This window comes from Nothoprocta perdicaria, unplaced genomic scaffold (genome assembly GCF_003342845.1).
Source record: "Nothoprocta perdicaria isolate Ctin4 unplaced genomic scaffold, notPer1 scaffold_5, whole genome shotgun sequence".
NCBI lineage: Eukaryota > Metazoa > Chordata > Aves > Tinamiformes > Tinamidae > Nothoprocta > Nothoprocta perdicaria.
The window spans coordinates 8,650,881-8,667,599 of record NW_020455754.1 but is presented as its reverse complement, the minus strand read 5'-3'; the positions used below and the strand labels follow the sequence as shown (position 1 = coordinate 8,667,599).

The 16,719-nt window shown below is 53.0% G+C and overlaps 1 protein-coding gene across 1 annotated transcript in view; it reads right to left on the bottom strand.

Moving 5' to 3' along the window:
• Window positions 1-846: 846 nt before the first annotated feature.
• FLT4 (fms related tyrosine kinase 4) overlaps window positions 847-16,719 on the bottom strand; it is a 33,291-nt gene continuing 17,418 nt past the window's right edge. Inside the window, exons 12-30 of the mRNA XM_026047542.1 lie at window positions 14,473-14,581; window positions 13,066-13,425; window positions 12,698-12,844; window positions 11,558-11,689; window positions 11,119-11,225; window positions 10,739-10,874; window positions 9,838-9,942; window positions 9,186-9,299; window positions 8,952-9,040; window positions 8,526-8,673; window positions 7,662-7,756; window positions 6,998-7,120; window positions 6,429-6,540; window positions 6,057-6,156; window positions 5,716-5,821; window positions 4,641-4,780; window positions 3,798-3,918; window positions 2,946-3,031; window positions 847-1,574 (exon numbers count right to left, since the gene is read on the bottom strand). Coding sequence (XP_025903327.1) covers window positions 1,355-1,574; window positions 2,946-3,031; window positions 3,798-3,918; window positions 4,641-4,780; window positions 5,716-5,821; window positions 6,057-6,156; window positions 6,429-6,540; window positions 6,998-7,120; window positions 7,662-7,756; window positions 8,526-8,673; window positions 8,952-9,040; window positions 9,186-9,299; window positions 9,838-9,942; window positions 10,739-10,874; window positions 11,119-11,225; window positions 11,558-11,689; window positions 12,698-12,844; window positions 13,066-13,425; window positions 14,473-14,581 — 2,550 coding nt within the window. The 3' untranslated portion in view covers window positions 847-1,354. The remainder of the gene's footprint in view (window positions 1,575-2,945; window positions 3,032-3,797; window positions 3,919-4,640; window positions 4,781-5,715; window positions 5,822-6,056; window positions 6,157-6,428; window positions 6,541-6,997; window positions 7,121-7,661; window positions 7,757-8,525; window positions 8,674-8,951; window positions 9,041-9,185; window positions 9,300-9,837; window positions 9,943-10,738; window positions 10,875-11,118; window positions 11,226-11,557; window positions 11,690-12,697; window positions 12,845-13,065; window positions 13,426-14,472; window positions 14,582-16,719) is intronic.

Below are 16,719 nucleotides of genomic sequence, written 5' to 3'. Positions count from 1 at the left end.
GCTCTCCATTCCTGTGATATCCTCCAGAAACAAAAAGGCCAAGGTCCCTGGCAAATATGCGTTTCTCAGTCCCTCACAGACAGATACGCTGTGCAGGTAGCCCTGGAACAGAAACTGGAGCTGCCTGTAGTGCAGTGACTGGCTCCTCGGAGCCAGGGGCTACCAGGGAAGCAGGAAGGTCGTGGTGTGGACATGTCCATCCAAGAGACCTGGGGCTTGTGCCGCGGGCCAGATGCTGCCCTCGACTGTGTGCACGGCAGTGCCAGCACCCAAGGGGACGCAGCGCGGGGACCTCAGTGCTGCAGCCTTGTTCCTTCCATTGTTTGCAAGACCTTTGCAGCAACTTGAAAACAAACATTTCACTCCCTAGCACTTTGATCCTTTTCCTTTCAGCAAAGGACCCATTTTTGCTCCGTGTTTGGAAGCCAGCTGAAATTAACAGCTTTGCTTTAATTTCTCACTTGAGCAACAAATGATCTCAACACTATTATGGGAGAAAGGGAAGGTGAGAGCAGAAGACTTATGAGGAACCTGCTCCCAGGGCTGAGCATATAAAACCCTATTTTGCACAGGGCCTATAAAAAGAGTTGCTCTTTATTTGCCTCACTGGGAGGACTGTAGGCAGCAGCGATGACCTACGTGGTGCTAACTGTGTTGAAATGGCTAAAATAACCTCGGCGATGAGGCGGAGTGGTAGGGCGCCTGGGAGAGATGACGGGGTGTGGGTGTTACTCACAGAGGAGGGGGGAGGCTGGGTGTTCGCTGGCGCCTGCCCAGGAGGAACAGCGTGTGCAAACACATACAACGATCCCTTGGGATCTCTGCATACACCTCCTCGAAATGTCCTGCTCTGGCTGCTGGTGCCACTAGGGATTTCTTCCCTTTGATTCTGCTCTCCAGCTCAGCAGCTGACATCATGAGTGCGGCAGGAGGAAGCAATCCAAGGAAAAACACTGAGGCCGCACACCGGGAGGAAGCTTGACTAAGACTCATCTATTTATATCTGACCTGAAAGGGGCTTTCTGAATGGGAAGCTGATCTGCATGGAGGCTGGATGCAGGGCAGGAGGTGCTGTAGTGCTGAGCACGGGCACCCACTGGCTGGCACAACGCGTGTCTGAGCTGCAAGGATGAAGGAAACCCGAGGAATGAGCGTGGTGCTCGCTCCAGGCACGGAGAAGCGGCAGCTGGAGATGCTTCACAGGCCCTTGTGCTGCAGTCCCACGGAGATGGGTGCTCCCTGTGCGTTCGGGGTGGGTTCCTCGCTGGAGATGAAGGGGAAGCTCTGGGTGGCCCTTGCGACACGCCTGGAGGGTGAGAGGGGGTGTCTCAGGGCACCGCAGGGCCTGACGCCATCAGTACTGCTCGGAGAAGAAGGAAGCGTGGAGAGCAGAGGGACTGATGCCCTCGCCGGGCGGGGTGCAGCTGCCGTCCTCAGAGTGTTCTGACAGCTCCCCGTATTCACTGTTGTAAAAAGTCTGGCCTCCGACCTGGGAGCTGTACGACGGCTGACCCCTGCCCCGCAGGTCCGACTGTTCCCCTGACAGCTCCGCAGTCCGGCTGGGCCCTTTACTGCTGTAAGGGAGAGAGATGCAGAAGGTCAAGCCTGAGGCCTGCAAAGTTTCTGCCTGGCCTAGAAGGGTCCCAGCTTCAGGAAACATCATCTGCTCACAGCAGAGACAGGGTCACGAATGAGCCTACACCTCCACATCAAAGCACAGCACAAGTTTAACTTAAGTAACTAAGCACAACCCACATATGTCATGAAAAATCTGTACATAGCCCTGCACTGGAGATATGTCAGCTCCTTTGGATGCCCCTGAGAAGCCTGGTGAGGGGCTGGGAAACCAATGAACAAGAAGCAACTACAGCCATCACCTGAATTGCTCCTAGACCTGGTATCTGGCAGGAGTAACCGAAGAAGACACAGACCCACAGGCCACATGAGGGAAAGCCAATGAAGGAAGATGATGGGAGGTTATGGAAGGAAAGCTGTGACTCTCTTGCAGTGCCTGCCAACACCAGCTGCTCGGCAGGAAGCCACAGGAGTGGCAACAAGGGTACATTCAAGGAGAGGTTTAAGAGGATCAGTGTTTGCTGGGAAACATGATGCTGGGTGGCCCCAGCGTAGGACACAACAGGAAGGTGCCTTAGGGAGGAAAGGGCAAGAAGCAGGTCGTGGATTGATGCAACAGCAGACATGGGCAAAGACAAAGACCAGTTTGAACACTGTGGGAAAGAGAAGGTGAGGAAGAGGCTCGGGACCCCAGGTAACGACTGGCTGTGTCTGCTCATGAGCTGGCACAGCTCTCTCAGCCCGCTGTCACAGGGATGAGGTTCCAGCCTGCTCTGGCACCAAGCAGAGATGAGGTGAACAGGTTATTACAGAGGCTTCAAACCATGGTGCTTAACACTCTCAGCTCCTGGGTGCTGTCAGAGCAACCTGCTGGGCACAGTCCCAGTGCACAGCAGGTCCTCAGTTCTGGACCACCCCTCTCGTGCCATGTCTGGGCCCTGTGCAAGGTGAATCAGGGCTGGAGCCAAACTGACAGGGCTGGGGGAACCCCAGGGAGGTGGCAGCCACATGGCTTCATTCGTTCCACCTATTACCTGTGAACAAGCCCTAATACACTTCACTGGAGGAAGACAGTAAGTAACAAAAACCTTATTAACACCACAGCTCCAGTATGCCTTAATGTACATGTTCCATAAGGAACATGTTCTGGTCTGTTGAATGGGCACAGTTTTTGTTTTGAAAGCCTAGGAAGCAGTGCAGGCAAGTCCAGCTGTGATTTGTTTTGCCTCTTGTTAATATGCCCTGGCTCAGGATCTACAGCCCAGCTGCTGAGAGCCTGTGAGGCACGACCTAAAGGAAAACACCAAGAGCTGCTTCCCAGCGTCACTGCCCTTGGCAGCAGGGAGGTCTGAGGGGCCAGACTTGAGTACCTGAATCCACCTTCTTTTCTGTGTCGGTTTTCTATCCTCTCAAATTCCTCAGATGCCAGAACCATCCCACTGTCTGTCTGATTGTCCTGGAAGGAAGCAACAGGAGTTATCAGTAACATCCCTGTCAACTGATGAGACTGGGTAGGGAGGTTGAATCATTCATTCAAAGCAATGGAATCATTCAGGAGACTAGATCATGCATGTCTGAGGTGGGAAAAGGACATAAGGGCATTTCGCCAGCATGCTCCAGAGTCTTGCTGGAACTGGTTTTCTTACATGCCTTCTCAAAAGCAGCACATACCAAGGTAGGATTTGTGCATTCACCTCAGTGTTACTTTGGGGGAAAAGAAATGATCCCCACTTGAAGAAGTGTTACGTGAGAGGTAAGATTTTCCTGATACTATGGTTTTGCCACTGGCAGAGATGCAAATACCAGCCTAGTTCACAGAGGCTCGGAGGGCTCTCTCACCACTGCCATGTGGGTCAGGACAAGGGAGCTCCAGCTGCAGGCAAGCACTCTGGTTTTACCTAGTTCTATGTGGATTAAGTAGGCTTAAGCACTCTGTGTTTACATATGTGAGAAGGGTGATGAGCATCCTCTTCACTGAGGTCCTTTTTAGGCCTTGCTTGCAGATCTAACCTCCCCATTTCACACTCAGTACAAGTTGTGCTATAGAGAAACTCTTATAAGCCAGGTGGAGAAATGAATGTGCACAGGACTGAAGAGGAATGACATGGACAGACTGACATTTGATAGGGGTGATATTCCTTCCACAACCTTAACAGCAAGGTGCCAGGAAACAAGGGAACGTTTCTTTGTCCCCTACTCAGTCCCACTCGACCGCTACTCACCGGGTGTGCCTTGTACATTGTGTGTGTCATGGGAAACTCTTCAAATGTCTTTATCCTGGACGGACACCTGATCTGGTTTCCTCCCGTCAAGCAACCAGGGAACGAGACGCAGTTGTAGTATCTACCAACAGAAATGCACTGTATTCAGTAAAACCAACAGAGGCAGTTTCTAGAGTGTGGCGCACACAGGAGCTCAAACCTGCCTTCCCTCACAGTAACCAGTGTGTGCAGGGATGTGTGTGACCCACAAGATGGGTTTGGGGAGCACAACGGGCTCACTTGAGGCATTTGGCACCCATACTCCTTCTGTATGGGAAGTACCCAAACAAATTTCCCAATTGAGTCTGTCTTTTACTCCTGGACAATCAGAATAAGTGTAGAGCAAGAAATCTGCTGTACTGCTGACATCCAGTTACCCAAACTGCAAAGGTAAGTAGTGTCGTACAGATCCCAAGCATCACACTGTGTCACAGATCCCAGGGGCCTGGAAGCCTAGGCCTAGTTGTTCAGGTTGTTTAGGAACAGACGAGGCAAAGTCCTTGCTCTAGCAGAGGCTCAGCTGACACGTTCTTTCCTCATCTGCCTAATGGGCTGCAAAGCTTTCCTGGGATGTGATGCTCAGGCAGTGCAGCTGGAGGCAGGAGGACCATCATAGGCTCAGACATCAGGGACTCCTGCTCATCGTTAAAGTGCATAAAAGCAATAAGCTGTGGCATAAATGTTTGACTTAGACCTCATCACCTAGGATTTGTCCAAGTTCTCACTACTGGTTTGTTCCCATGTCCCTCAGGCAGCCCTCCTGGCTGCCTGCAGGGCCCTCTGCCCTTTCCAGAGAGGATTCACCTTGCTGCTAGACTGTGGCAGCGTATCCTCATGTCAAAGTCCTCTTCATCTGAGTTCTGCTGGACAGAGGAAGGCACCTGGGAGAAACCATCATCTTCTGAGCTGTGGGAGTCGTTCAGCGGGATGTAGTCTTTTCCTTCCTGGTAGGAGGAAGAGAGAGTGGCTTTACAAGAAGGGGAGACCTTACCCACGGGACAGGGCTCTGCGAACACAAGCTGCCAGAAATGAGGAGGAATATTCCTATTATATGTCTTCTATTTCTCTGGGACAAAATATCTACCTGGAGATTTCAGTGCCCTTTGCATTAAGAGGCTGCAAGTGCTGCAGGTGTGTGGGGTGTGTGAACAGGAAGGCAGCCAACCCTGCAGCACCTGCAGTTCTCCCAGCTTGCCCAGCTGACCTGTGCGTTGGTGTCCCAATACACAGACGGAGCACTGTGCTCCGGAGGCTCATCACTGTGGCTTGGCTGTGCCTGTGCTGCTGTTAAAAGCAGAGGAATGCGTGGGACACTACTGGTATTTAAGCATTTAGCTGTCATGTTCTGAGACAGAACGTTAAAAAAAAAAAAGGTCAAAATCAGAGCAGCACGCTCACTGCTGTTAAAAGGGCTGGTCAGTTACCACATGACAGTAATTAGTAACATTTTCAGAGAAATCTGTGCATCTGGCTGCCTGTAACAGAGCAGTTGTTTGGTTCACATGGCCCTGACATTTAGATCTGATGATAGAGTTTTAGCAAGCCTGGTGAAGTCCTGGTTTTCGTAATGTTGTTGCAAGGGAGGCAGAAGTGCCAGGGCCTTGAGTCAGCTGAAAAAAAAAATCAGATAATCATCAGGGGATTAGGATGGAAATACTGGAGTGACAACTGAGGCGGCACCCGCCCTGCAAGCAGTGGAGCTATATCAGGATGCAGTAAAAGGGCTCTTGCAGAAATGGTCTTTCCAGTACCACTGGGGCACAGACATTTTTTGTTCCCTGAAATCTTGTATTATCCCCTGGTCTACACCAAGGGGAGCTACCAGTGCGGGAAGGAAGAGCTGTCTGAAGCTGAGCAGGGGGTACAGAGAGGTTTTCACCTGCTGGACGTTTTCTTGAAGCAGGTTTCCCAGGATCTCCACCAGGTCAGAGAAGGTTGGTCGCTCCTTGGGATCCCCATGCCAACAGCTCAGCATGATCCGGTAACTGGCAAGAAGAGACAGAGTGTTGCTCTGCTGGGAAGGAAACCTGGGCACCCAGCACTGGCCATGTTTCTAGATAGCTCTGGGCCTGGATTTGAACCTATTTAACTTCTCCTGCAGGCAGGAGAAAAAGGAAGCAAGGAAGTGTTGCCCTTTCCCAACACCGTCTGAAAAGCCTTGCTATCCAACAGTGGGGCTTGCTCTAACTTACACAGGGACTCAGGCGCTTTTGGACTCACATTTCTGCTGTGGCGTACTCTGGGGCTCTCATCCTGGTACCATCCTTGAGTCTCTGGCAGAACTCCTCATTGATCTGGACTCCAGGGTATGGAGATGCCCCTAAAGAAGGTCCAGAAGGGTTGAAGGGGACAGGAGGATTAGGTGCACCATCAAAAACCAGTCTCTCCCTGAGACTGCCCAAATGCTGGGAGATGCAGCCTGGGTGCTGCTGGAGACAGGCCCCTCTGCCACAGCCAGGAGACCACCCCACCTGCCTGGCTCCCCTCACCTGTTTTAGCCCATAACCGTGTCTCCTGCACACTGACTGAGCTGCTACATGGGAATAGCAGCTTTGCCTTCCCTGGCAGCCTGTGGACTTTGTTAGCACTCACCTAGCGAGAATATTTCCCAGAGGAGCACTCCAAAGGACCAGACATCGCTCTGGGTGGTGTAGACCTTGTCAAAGATGCTCTCTGGGGCCATCCACTTCAGCGGGAGACGAGCCTGCAGGAGGAAGAGGTAAGACATGGTGTTTGGTGAGGGGACATGGCCTGGGGCAGAGCCACTGGGATCCATGGGAGGGAGGCAAGGAGGTAAACCTGGAAACCCTGCTCCGCTCCTCCCTCCATGTAGGGAAAGATGTTTGGTTAGGCCAGTGAGAGAGTCTGAGATGCTAAGGGCTGGTCACTGAAAGGGAAGGAATAGAGATGAACAAGGGAAAAAAGAAGAAAGAGAATAAGGAAGTGAGCTAATGATGCGCTGAGGAGTGACAGGAAGGAGACAGAAGCCAGGTCCTGGAGGAGGACTGCACATCTGTGCCAACAGACCCTGGTCCCAACCACGCAGTGGTTACACCCATCGCTTCCCATTTTCTTTTTCTTTGATTATTCCAGTCCCAGGATAGTTCACAAACGCTTATCGGAGGCCTAGTCTATGCAAGGTTTGAGGAGATGGCACTCACACTGCCTTTCCTGACATAGTCAGGGTCCTTGTAGATGTCCCGGGCCAGGCCAAAATCACAGATCTTTACCACGTTGTTCTCTGACAGCAGGATATTGCGGGCTGCTAGATCTCTGTGGATGCACTGTGGGCACAGAGAGAGGACAGGGACAACATCAGAGGGACAGGAATGACTATGAGAAAATGCAGAGTTCTCTCCTCCCCTTGTAAACCTTAACTGTAGTGGGGGAATGATGGAGGAGGGAAGGAGCTAAAGACAAAAATCAAACAGGAGATAATTAAAAAGGAGATGAAAAGCAGGAGAACACAGTTCCTGCCCTTTTCTTGCCACAGACTTCCTGAGTGATGTCACATTCTCATCTTCCTGAGAGATGTGATCTCTTCAGTGAGATCACTGAATCTCTCTGTGTCCTCTCTAAACTAGCCATAAGCATCTTTCTTGTGTGCAGGGTTTTGTGGCAATAATCAGTAGCCATGAAGAACACATAGCAATACTAGAGATGGCAAACAGTAGGCAGAGGGACTGGCTACTCTGTGTGTCTGTACATAGGTACGTGTGGACGTGTGTGCTCCAGGGCTCTGCGGCTACACCAACAGTCTACTCCAAGCTTCTTCTGCTCAGGCGGGCACACAGGGAAATGAGCAAGGGAAAAGGGTGCACTCACCTTTCGGGATGCCAGGAACTCCATGCCACGCGCCACCTGGAAGCTGTAGCAAATCAGGTCTTCCATAGTCAAGGGGCTTTGCCACAAATCATCCACTGTCCAGGAGCACAAGAAAAGAAAGTTGTTAAACAGCAAATTGTCTTTTGTCCTCCTTGCCTCCCTTGAGGACTGCAGGACAGGACTAGGCCCTTGGTGGGATACAGCTACTCCCTGGTGCTGTCCAGGATAAGTGCTAAGCAGGGCTGTTCTGACAGAACACAAAAAGCTGCCCATGTGAGAGGAGAACAACTCCAGCCTCTACAATACCTCGCAGTCAGACAGAGCTGTGGGGAGCTAGGCTGGAAAAGGTTTTAAGATCAGCTCATGCACTTTTTGTTGTAGGGAAGATCCATTCCTTATCCCTGCTCCCTTTAGGCTAAAAAATCCACAGTAGTTTAATCCTTCTTTCTAGGATTTCCAGATCTCTCATGATCCTTCTAGACCTAGCACTGCTTTCACTAGCTGGTTTCCATCCTCTCAAAGGATGTACCCAGCCCTGGCACCCACAACTAAGAGATGAAAGGAAGGTTTCTGAAGGGACCATATTCATGAAGACTGTGTATGGGCTGGTGTGATGCACCTGGGGACTGTCATATTAGACCTCTGCGTATGCAGGACATGCTGTAATAAAAGATCTGTGCCACCCCCGGAGAACAGACTCTGAGTCTATAAGAGACACCAGTTGAATACAACAGCCCTGTTGAGGGAGCTGCTGCACAACTGTGGAGCCATCAGTGCTGAGATTCCTGCCCTGCTCAGTCCCTGGGGTTTGCTGAGCCTGGCAGCTGTTGGGCAGGATGAGGGGAGCTGAGGCCAGGGCTTTACCTTCCTGGATGGGCTGCGCTGGGTGGCTCTTGTGCATCAGCAGGCGGTTGAAGATAGCGCTGTCACTGGTCCCGGAACGGCTCCTCCTGTCTGCCCTCACTGCCTCCACGATGGACTGAACCTGGATGCGCAGCCTGGCTGACTTCTCCTGGCAAGGAGTCCAAAACAGACACCTCAGCAGGTTCCATGAGCTAAACAGTCTTATCCAGCTCTTTGCCTGTAATCCTCGCCTAGAACCACCTATCACTCACTGCAGAAATAAATTTCTTTCCTGATGCTGCAGATGAAAAAACATCACTGTTTGGAGCTGACCTGCTGCTAGACAGAGGATTTCTTTGTCCCACTTACAGATAATGTTCTGAGCCACACACCATCTTCCTTCCCCAACCATGGGGCAGGTTCCTAGGGGCAAAGGAGACAACCTACCCTATAAGGACTGAATCCTTCCCTCTTGGTTCGCAGGTAGTTAGAGAGGTTTCCATACTTGCAGAACTCAACGATAACCATTAATGGTCCTGAAAACAAGGATCAAAGGAAGTGGTAAGGTCTTGGGGTGGTCAGAAGCTGACACAGCTTATGTTTCATGCAGCCCTGCTGAGCCATCCACCCAGAGCGCTAATCTTCACAAGCAGACACAGCCCCTTGCCCTGGGTTATTTACCATTGGGTTTGGTGCAGGCGCCCAGCAAATTCACCACGTTGAGGTGATTCCCAATGTGAATGAGGATCTTCAGCTCTGACATCAGTGCCTTGTGCTCGCTCGCAGTAGCTCCCTCTGGAAACACACAGAGCAGGCCATGACTCCTCCTCACAGCCTTTCTACCCGCTGTCACCACCCTGCTCCTGGCGCACACCATAGTGGTGCTAATGCAGTTCTCGCTGTGACCCTGAATCCTTTGCTATTTATTACATATATCCCTATGAAATGTCAGGGCCTTGACTGGAGTTCCTTAGATCCCTAACTGTGATGTGTGGCATGCTCCCTGTGGCTGCAGGGAGCTGCAGCAAAGGAAAACACAGTGAGTCCAAGAAACTTTTGCTTGTGGCAGTTGTGCATAGAAAAGCTCACCTAAAGCTTACATACAGCTGCACGTGTTTGAATCTCTGGCCTTTTGGCCTCCAGACAGAAAAAATTAACCATAAAATCACTAGCCATAAAACCATAAACATTTGAAGGAAAATCAGAAACAAAAGGCATCTGAATCTTAGGATTATGACTGAAGATAGGAGGTATTTCCCATCAGCTCCAGAAGATCATCCTCTAACTCCTCTCCTACACGAAGCAGGCGTGTCCTGCCTCCACGTCCACTCACCTTTCAGCATTTTGACTGCTACAGTCTCGCAGCTGTTACTTTTGTTGATCCCAAACGCTGATGCTTCTACCACCTTCCCAAAGGCACCGTGACCCAGGACCTTACCTATGGACAAGGAGAGAGGCAGTGTGAAGGCAGGCAGGTGCAGCACAAGGAGAATGGGACAAAAACAAAAATGCCAACAGGAAACCATGGAGAGAAGAAAGAAAAAGAATCATAAAGGAAGAGGAAGGAATGGAGCATGTGCCCTTCCCAGGTGGCTGCTTGCTCTGCTGGTGAGAATAGGAGAAAAGCCAAGGGGAGGAACTGGGACAGAGCTGGCATGGACAAAGCAGAGGAAGGAAATGGTCTGCAGAGGTGAGGGGCTGTTTGTTGCCTTCGAGCAGAGCGTGCGAGAAGGGTAAGGGTGACACCTTGCACCAGGACAGCCAGGGCTAGCGCCACTTCTCCAGGCCTCGAGGTAGCCCACAGCCCTCTGAACCCTCCCAGAGGGCAGCGGGGGCAGGTTGGTGTCTTGGAACAAAGTGGGTAGCAAATTCATTCCCGATCCTCACCTCTGGAGGTCAGCTGCTGAACATGGGGTACCTGCTGTGGGCTGAGCTCATCTGCCCAGTCCAGACTGACAGAAAGCACAAGGATGGGTTTTAACACATGCCCAGAAGTCTTCTGACCCCAGTGCTACCTACATGCATATGCCCAGAGAGTCTGGATTTACAGCTGCCTCCGACTTGCATTTACCAGGCAGAGTAGTCAGGCTCAGACCCAAGCACAGCTGAGCTTCAGGGACAGTCTGAGGAAGAAGCCTGAAGCACAGAGGGATGTGAGAAACCTGAAGGTGAGTTTGGAGGGTGGGAAGCCCTGGCTGCAGTGCACACAGAGCAGGGATGAGGCCCCAGCTCACCTAGGCGCAGGCGGTCTCGTGGGAATTCCCACTTGCTGGAATCGTAGGGCAGATATTCGCACTGGTCCTCCAGTGGCACCTCGCCGGGATCCATGATGATGGAGAGGTAGCCAGTCTTGATGTCCGCGTGGGCAGGCTGCAGGAATCAGCAAGCACAGAGGGTGAAGAGACACTTCCCTTGCACCGGGTGCAGACTCCCATTGGGTTCTTTTACCTGCCCTAACCTGCTTCCCCTGTCCCCCTTGTGACCCTGTCCTTGGCAGTGAGGTCACTTGGAGCAGCACTCAACAACCTCCCCTTGGTGGATGCTCCCACACAGCCCCTGGGAGGCCACTGAGGCAAAGGTGCTCTAGGCCCCCAGGGCAAAAGCAGCTACATACCCTTTTGATGTTACAGAATATGAGGATGAGGAGGATCCAGAAGAAAACAGCGATGACCCCAGTCCCAATCAAGATCACAATTTCCACGTTGGTCTTGTCATCAGAGCCTGTGGGACAGGAGGGAAACTGCAGCCCCAGAGAGATGTGTGTTCCCTGCCCCAGCTCAGCCCTCACCCATGTGTGGGGACACCAGCGAGGTACCTCTGCCCTTCTACTGGCTACTGCAAAGCTGGCTCTCTCTGAAGAAAGCGGAGTTAGGGGTACTGCCAGAGCCAGATGTGCCCTAGACTATCCTCAGAGCCTCCTGTGACAGCACTGTGCCACCAGTGAGGCCCGGGGGCTGTCGCTGCCCTCCCACTGCCTTATGTCAGAGGGAAGAGTGCGGGACCTTGATTGCACTCCTGCTCAAAAGGGCTTCTCCCCAGGGTGTTGCTGGTACCTTCCACAGAGACGCTGGCTGAGGAGTTCACGCAGCCCTTAGCGTTGCAGACGCTGCAGAGGTAGAGGCCAGCGTCCTCCTCCCGCACCCTCTGAATGCTCAGCTTCTGGTTGAAGTCTGCCAGGTCAATCCCTGTAAGGCACAGAGATTCAGCGTGAGGGGTCTCACAGGGAGACAGGCCATTACTATGTTGGGCATGTTTAGGCTTAAAACAAAGCTCTTATTTGTTTGGTTGGTTGATTTTGGGTTATGGGAAGCCTGGAATGAAATTGCACCAGCTGGTAGAGAATCTCCTCTGTGGCCTGATGGTCCCAGACCCTCCCCCTGGAGGGACCTTCCCCAGGCAGTACATGGACCGAGGGATCCCCCTCACAGGATGCTGGATGAGGGACTGTGCTCAGGTCATCCAGATGGTGAACAAGCTCTGCTTCAGCTCCAAGACCTGCTTCTTCCCCTCTGTAATGCCTTGGGATCCTTCCCATGCTCCTGTCATGGGATCTGGCTCTAGCAGAGATGCCGGGCAAGAGTGCCAGGATGAATGGTGCATCTTTCTGCTCTCCAGCTGACTGCACAGATAGTGCTGAGCCAGCCCCTAGGGCATGGACTCTGCCAGGGAGAGTGCAACAAACCAGGGCAGAACATGACTGACGGAGAAGAGACGGCTCAGAGGGGATATGATTAATATGTATAAGTTCAGGAAGGGAGAATGCAGGGAGGAAGGGGACAAGCTGTTTTCACTGGTGGCCAGCGATAGGACGAGGGGTAATGGCCACAAGCTGAAGCATAAGAAGTTCCGTCTCCAGGTGAGGAGCAACTTCTTTACTGTTAGGGTGACAGAGCAGTGGAACAGGCTGCCCAGGAAGGATGTGGAGTCTCCTACTCTGGAGGTCTTCAAAACCCGCCTGGATGCCACCCTGTGCCACATGCTCTAGGTGTGCCTGCTTGAGCAGGAAGGTTGGACTAGATGATCTGTAGAGGTCCCTTCCAACCTTAAATATTCTGTGAATTCTGTGACTTCAACCAGTTCAGAGAATGGGTGCCTTTGCTAGGGCACAGCAGCTCCCAGAACCCAGCAGCATCCACCTCTCTGTCCTCTGGATGTGCAGCTCTGTCTTTGATTCACCCTCCAGCCCACTGTACCTGACACTTCTTCCACCAGCTTCTCGTCTTTGTACCAGCTGATGTCAGGAATGTGGTTGCCGTCCACCTTGCAGCGCATCTCTATGGAGTCGCTGACATTCACCCAAATGTCTGTCAGGTTCTGCTTGAGGCGGGGGATCTCCAGGGCTGGAGCAGCAAGGAAGAGAGGAGAAAGAGAAAATGGAAACTGATTCATTGGATGAACAGTTGTGCTTCTAGGGAGTTTTGGTGTCTAACCAGCTAGCAGGTGTCTTGGGAAGTGGGTGCCCTGCCTTTACCACCTTTAGCTTGCTTGTATGGCTTCCCTCAAAGATGGCCTGGGAAGCAGCAACCCTCTCTTGTCTATCACCCCTGGGCACCCTCCTCACCTTGCACAGAGATGTATTTCTTGTGGCAGTGCTTCTCCCGGGTCTTCCTGTTCTGCACCTCGCACACGTAGTCGCCCTCCTCGCCCAGGGAGATGTTGGGGATCGTGAGCAGCAAGGTCGCATCGTTGGAGTCCGGCCGGAAACGCAGCTCCCCCTGCATCTTGGTGGCGTAGTGGTGGACGTTCTTGCAGTCCAGCACCAAGGGGTTGCCCTCCTCGTCATGGAGCTTGGAGAGGTTCAGACGATACCACTGCAGGTTCTCGTAAGTGTAGTTGTCTGCGTTGCAGCTCAGCTGTAGGTCCTGCCCTTCTATGGGCTCTTCTGAGGGCTGGGATTCAATCTCAAACCCGTCTGGAATGGCTTTCAGGAAGAAAATGGATTTGGATGAGATTTCTTAGCTCAGCTGCCAGACAGAATGAAATTTTCCCCTCAAGCCCAGTTCTCGAGCTTCCCCGAGACCCCCTATTTTCAGCCAAAGCAAAGAAAACCATCCTAGAGCAGAACTGTCCCACGGAAATTGCCAGCAACTGACAGCTCACTCTCAGTGGGGTGCTAGGGGATGTGCTAAAGTCCTGGTGTCAAATTAAGATAGAATCACAAATGAACCAAGGAAAGAAGGCCTGAATTTGGCTGTTTCTTGTTCTTAGTTCACACAGGGTTCTGGGTTTCTTCCATCAGTAGCTCTACCCACATTTGCACGTACAGGCAGTCCCAGAGCTGAGGTGGACAACTGCACATGCAGAGCGTTACTGGAGCAGCAATTGTGGGTGCTCATCTTCCTCCACAAGGGCCCCCACAAGGCAGCAGGGATATTACCCATCACCTGGATAAGGAGCCCAGGATGCTGAGGCCTTTGCATGAGGATAAGGCTCTGCCCTCAGGTATCTCAGACTCTAAGCAGACTGCAGTGTCCCTGCTAGGCTCTCCGTCCTCAGGGAATGGTGGGCTCCCATCAGGGCAGCTCCTGGTGTCAGAAACTTGTGCACAGCCCCATATGGTCTGTGACTCCAGGCAACGCTGCAGGGCTCCAGCTTCCACAAATCAGGCATCCTTCCAAAATCTCCTGGGGACCCAGTGGGGAAGGGGATGCCTGGGGCCATCAGGATGCTGCCTGGGAAGGAGTCAGGCAGTGCCACTAGAGGATGCTCTTGGACTAGGCTCATCCCCAGCCCTGGCGTTACCTGGACCAGCAGGACTCTGTTAGGGATCTCCAGAGTCCAGGCAGCCTGGGCTCGCATGAGTCCTGCCTGCCAGGCCCTGCCTGCGCAGGACTCCAGGGTTCTGCAGCTCAGCAGAGCTCAGGGGCGGCTCTGCTTTCCTGCTGCCTCCCTAAGCCAGGCTTAAAATGCACGATACGACGGATGTGTTTAGGCAGAGGAAGAGGGAGGGGGTCTCTGGGGTACTTACTGGTCACATAGAAGTAGATGAGCCGCTCGTCTCGACCCACTTTGTTAGAGGCGATGCACTTGTACATGGCGGAGACGTTGGCCTCCTGGATGGCCAGTTTGCTGACTGTCTGATGGGGCAAGAGCATCAGAATGAGTTAAGGAGAGTGAGAAGGAAGAGAAGCAGGAACTTTCGCTGCACTCTGACTGCAAAGCACACAGCAAGCCCTGCCCCAGAGGGCAGCTGCAGGGAGGAAAGCCTGTGACCTTATTCACCATGTCCCCATGAGCATTTCAAACCTCATCTGCTGGCTCCAGGAACAGCAACGTGGTTATGTTATGTTTGTGATTTTTGCTCCTTCCACAGATCTCAGCCAGCGTGGATCCTCTCTGTGGGACTTCTGGAGCAACCTGCTTGCTAAGCCCCGCCAGTCCATGAGCAGGGCAAGGGGTGCATGGACATGATCCAGGGCTGAGGGGACAGCTAAGCTCCTGCCAAGCTTCAGAATCGGCCGGAGAAAGGGAAAGGATGTAGAGGGCTGGACTCTCTGAGCCCTCTGCTCTGCCCACAGCACCCGCAATCACAGCCTGCCTCTCCCTCCTCCTGCCCTGACATGTGTCACGTGCAAGGGCAGCCCCTTGCCACCTTGCAGAGCAGTGCCAGGTGACTGCTCCATGTCCCCCAGAGCTCAGTAGGGTTCACAGGGGCTTAGCGATGTGTTACCACTTCTGTGTATAACTGCAAATCACACCTGAAAATGCATCCCAGTCTTCACCATTCCACCATCAGCACCTTCCCCGTTTATATTCTAAGGGCACATAGGCAAAGTCCTAAAAGCGCCCTTCTCTCTCCTTCATCAGCAAGACACGGCTAAGCTGAGGGCAGAGCAGGGCCGCTGTCTGGGATTGCAGCGCGGGAGGTGGCACCTCTGGCTGCGCTGGGAAAGGCGTCGGGGTGCAGGCTCCGTCCTGCCCGGCGCGGTGCTGCAGCGCTCCCCTGGGCGGAGAGCTGCGGCGGGAGGCACAGGCTTCTTCTCCTGCTGCCCACTTCAAATGACAAGACAGTTACGTGCAAAATTTCCTCTAGCGAAGATGTTTAAAACGCAAAAAAAAAATGCAATTCCTACAAAGGAAGTACTTGCTATTCATCCCCTGCACTTCGGGATGCATTTCAGTTCCAAGCAGAAATGTATTAAGTTGCGTTAATCAGAAAGAGCAGTCGTTTATTCAGTTCATATTCAATATAGCTGAACTGACCCCACTGGCACTTTTGCTTGCTGCCTTTCCTGTTTCTTGGGGATTTTCACTCGGATCAGCCCTGCTATGTCCAAGTTGGGGGTTCTACATTTGACATCATCCTGCTGTCCGTGGTGCACCACTGTGGCTCCTTGTGACCTTTCCAGAATAAAACCAGAGACTCATAAGGTAAGACAGGAAGAAAAGAGATTGGAGAACATAGTGTCTCACTGCAAGCAGAAGAACTCTCTTCTCCCCAAGCTCTGGAATAATCTTGGGCTGCACAGCCCAAGCTGGACTGCAGCAGTTACCCCCACGCACACAGGGAGCGAGAAGGACAAAGCTGAGGAACTCAAGAGAAGAATGGGGAGAAGATGGGAGATCTTGGGACAGATGGGAGGGCAGCACAGGGCAGTGAGCTCTCCAAACCCTGCTCACCTCCCCAGCTCTGATCCCTGCTTCCCTCTCCAGCTGCTCTGGAAGCAGCAGCAGCGGCTCCTGCCACCCTTTCGGCATAGCAACGAACTCCCGGCCGGGGCCATGTAACGGGAAGTGACTTTGGAGGTGTGTAGGAAAACAGGAACTGACTTTAGGAAACGGGGGGCCGTTTGTTTGCTCTGCATCCCCCTGCGAGCGGCCGGTGCCTGACACGAGGCAGGAACAGGAACCCTGCGTGGCGGAGGGCGCAGAGCTGACGCCCGGGGCTAGCAGGGAGAAACAGGCAGCGAGCGGTGCCGGGGTGTCCGCGGGTCACACGCTGGGACGAGGCAGAGATGTCCCTTCCGGAGAGGAAGCGCAGGGCCGGCGGGCCAGGCCCGCGCTCGCATCCCTGCAGCTTTTCCACCGACCCTCGCCCAGCCGGGACACGGGCAGCTACATGAAGTGTCCTAGCACAGCCAGGCGTGTTCCTGTGGCCAGAGATTTCCTGAGCAGCCTGTGGCTCCTGTTGCTCCTTTCTGAGTGGCCCTGCAGGGTGACTGGGCTCTCTGAAGTCGCTCGGGAAGGGCCACGGGAGCCCCAGAGCGGAGCATGA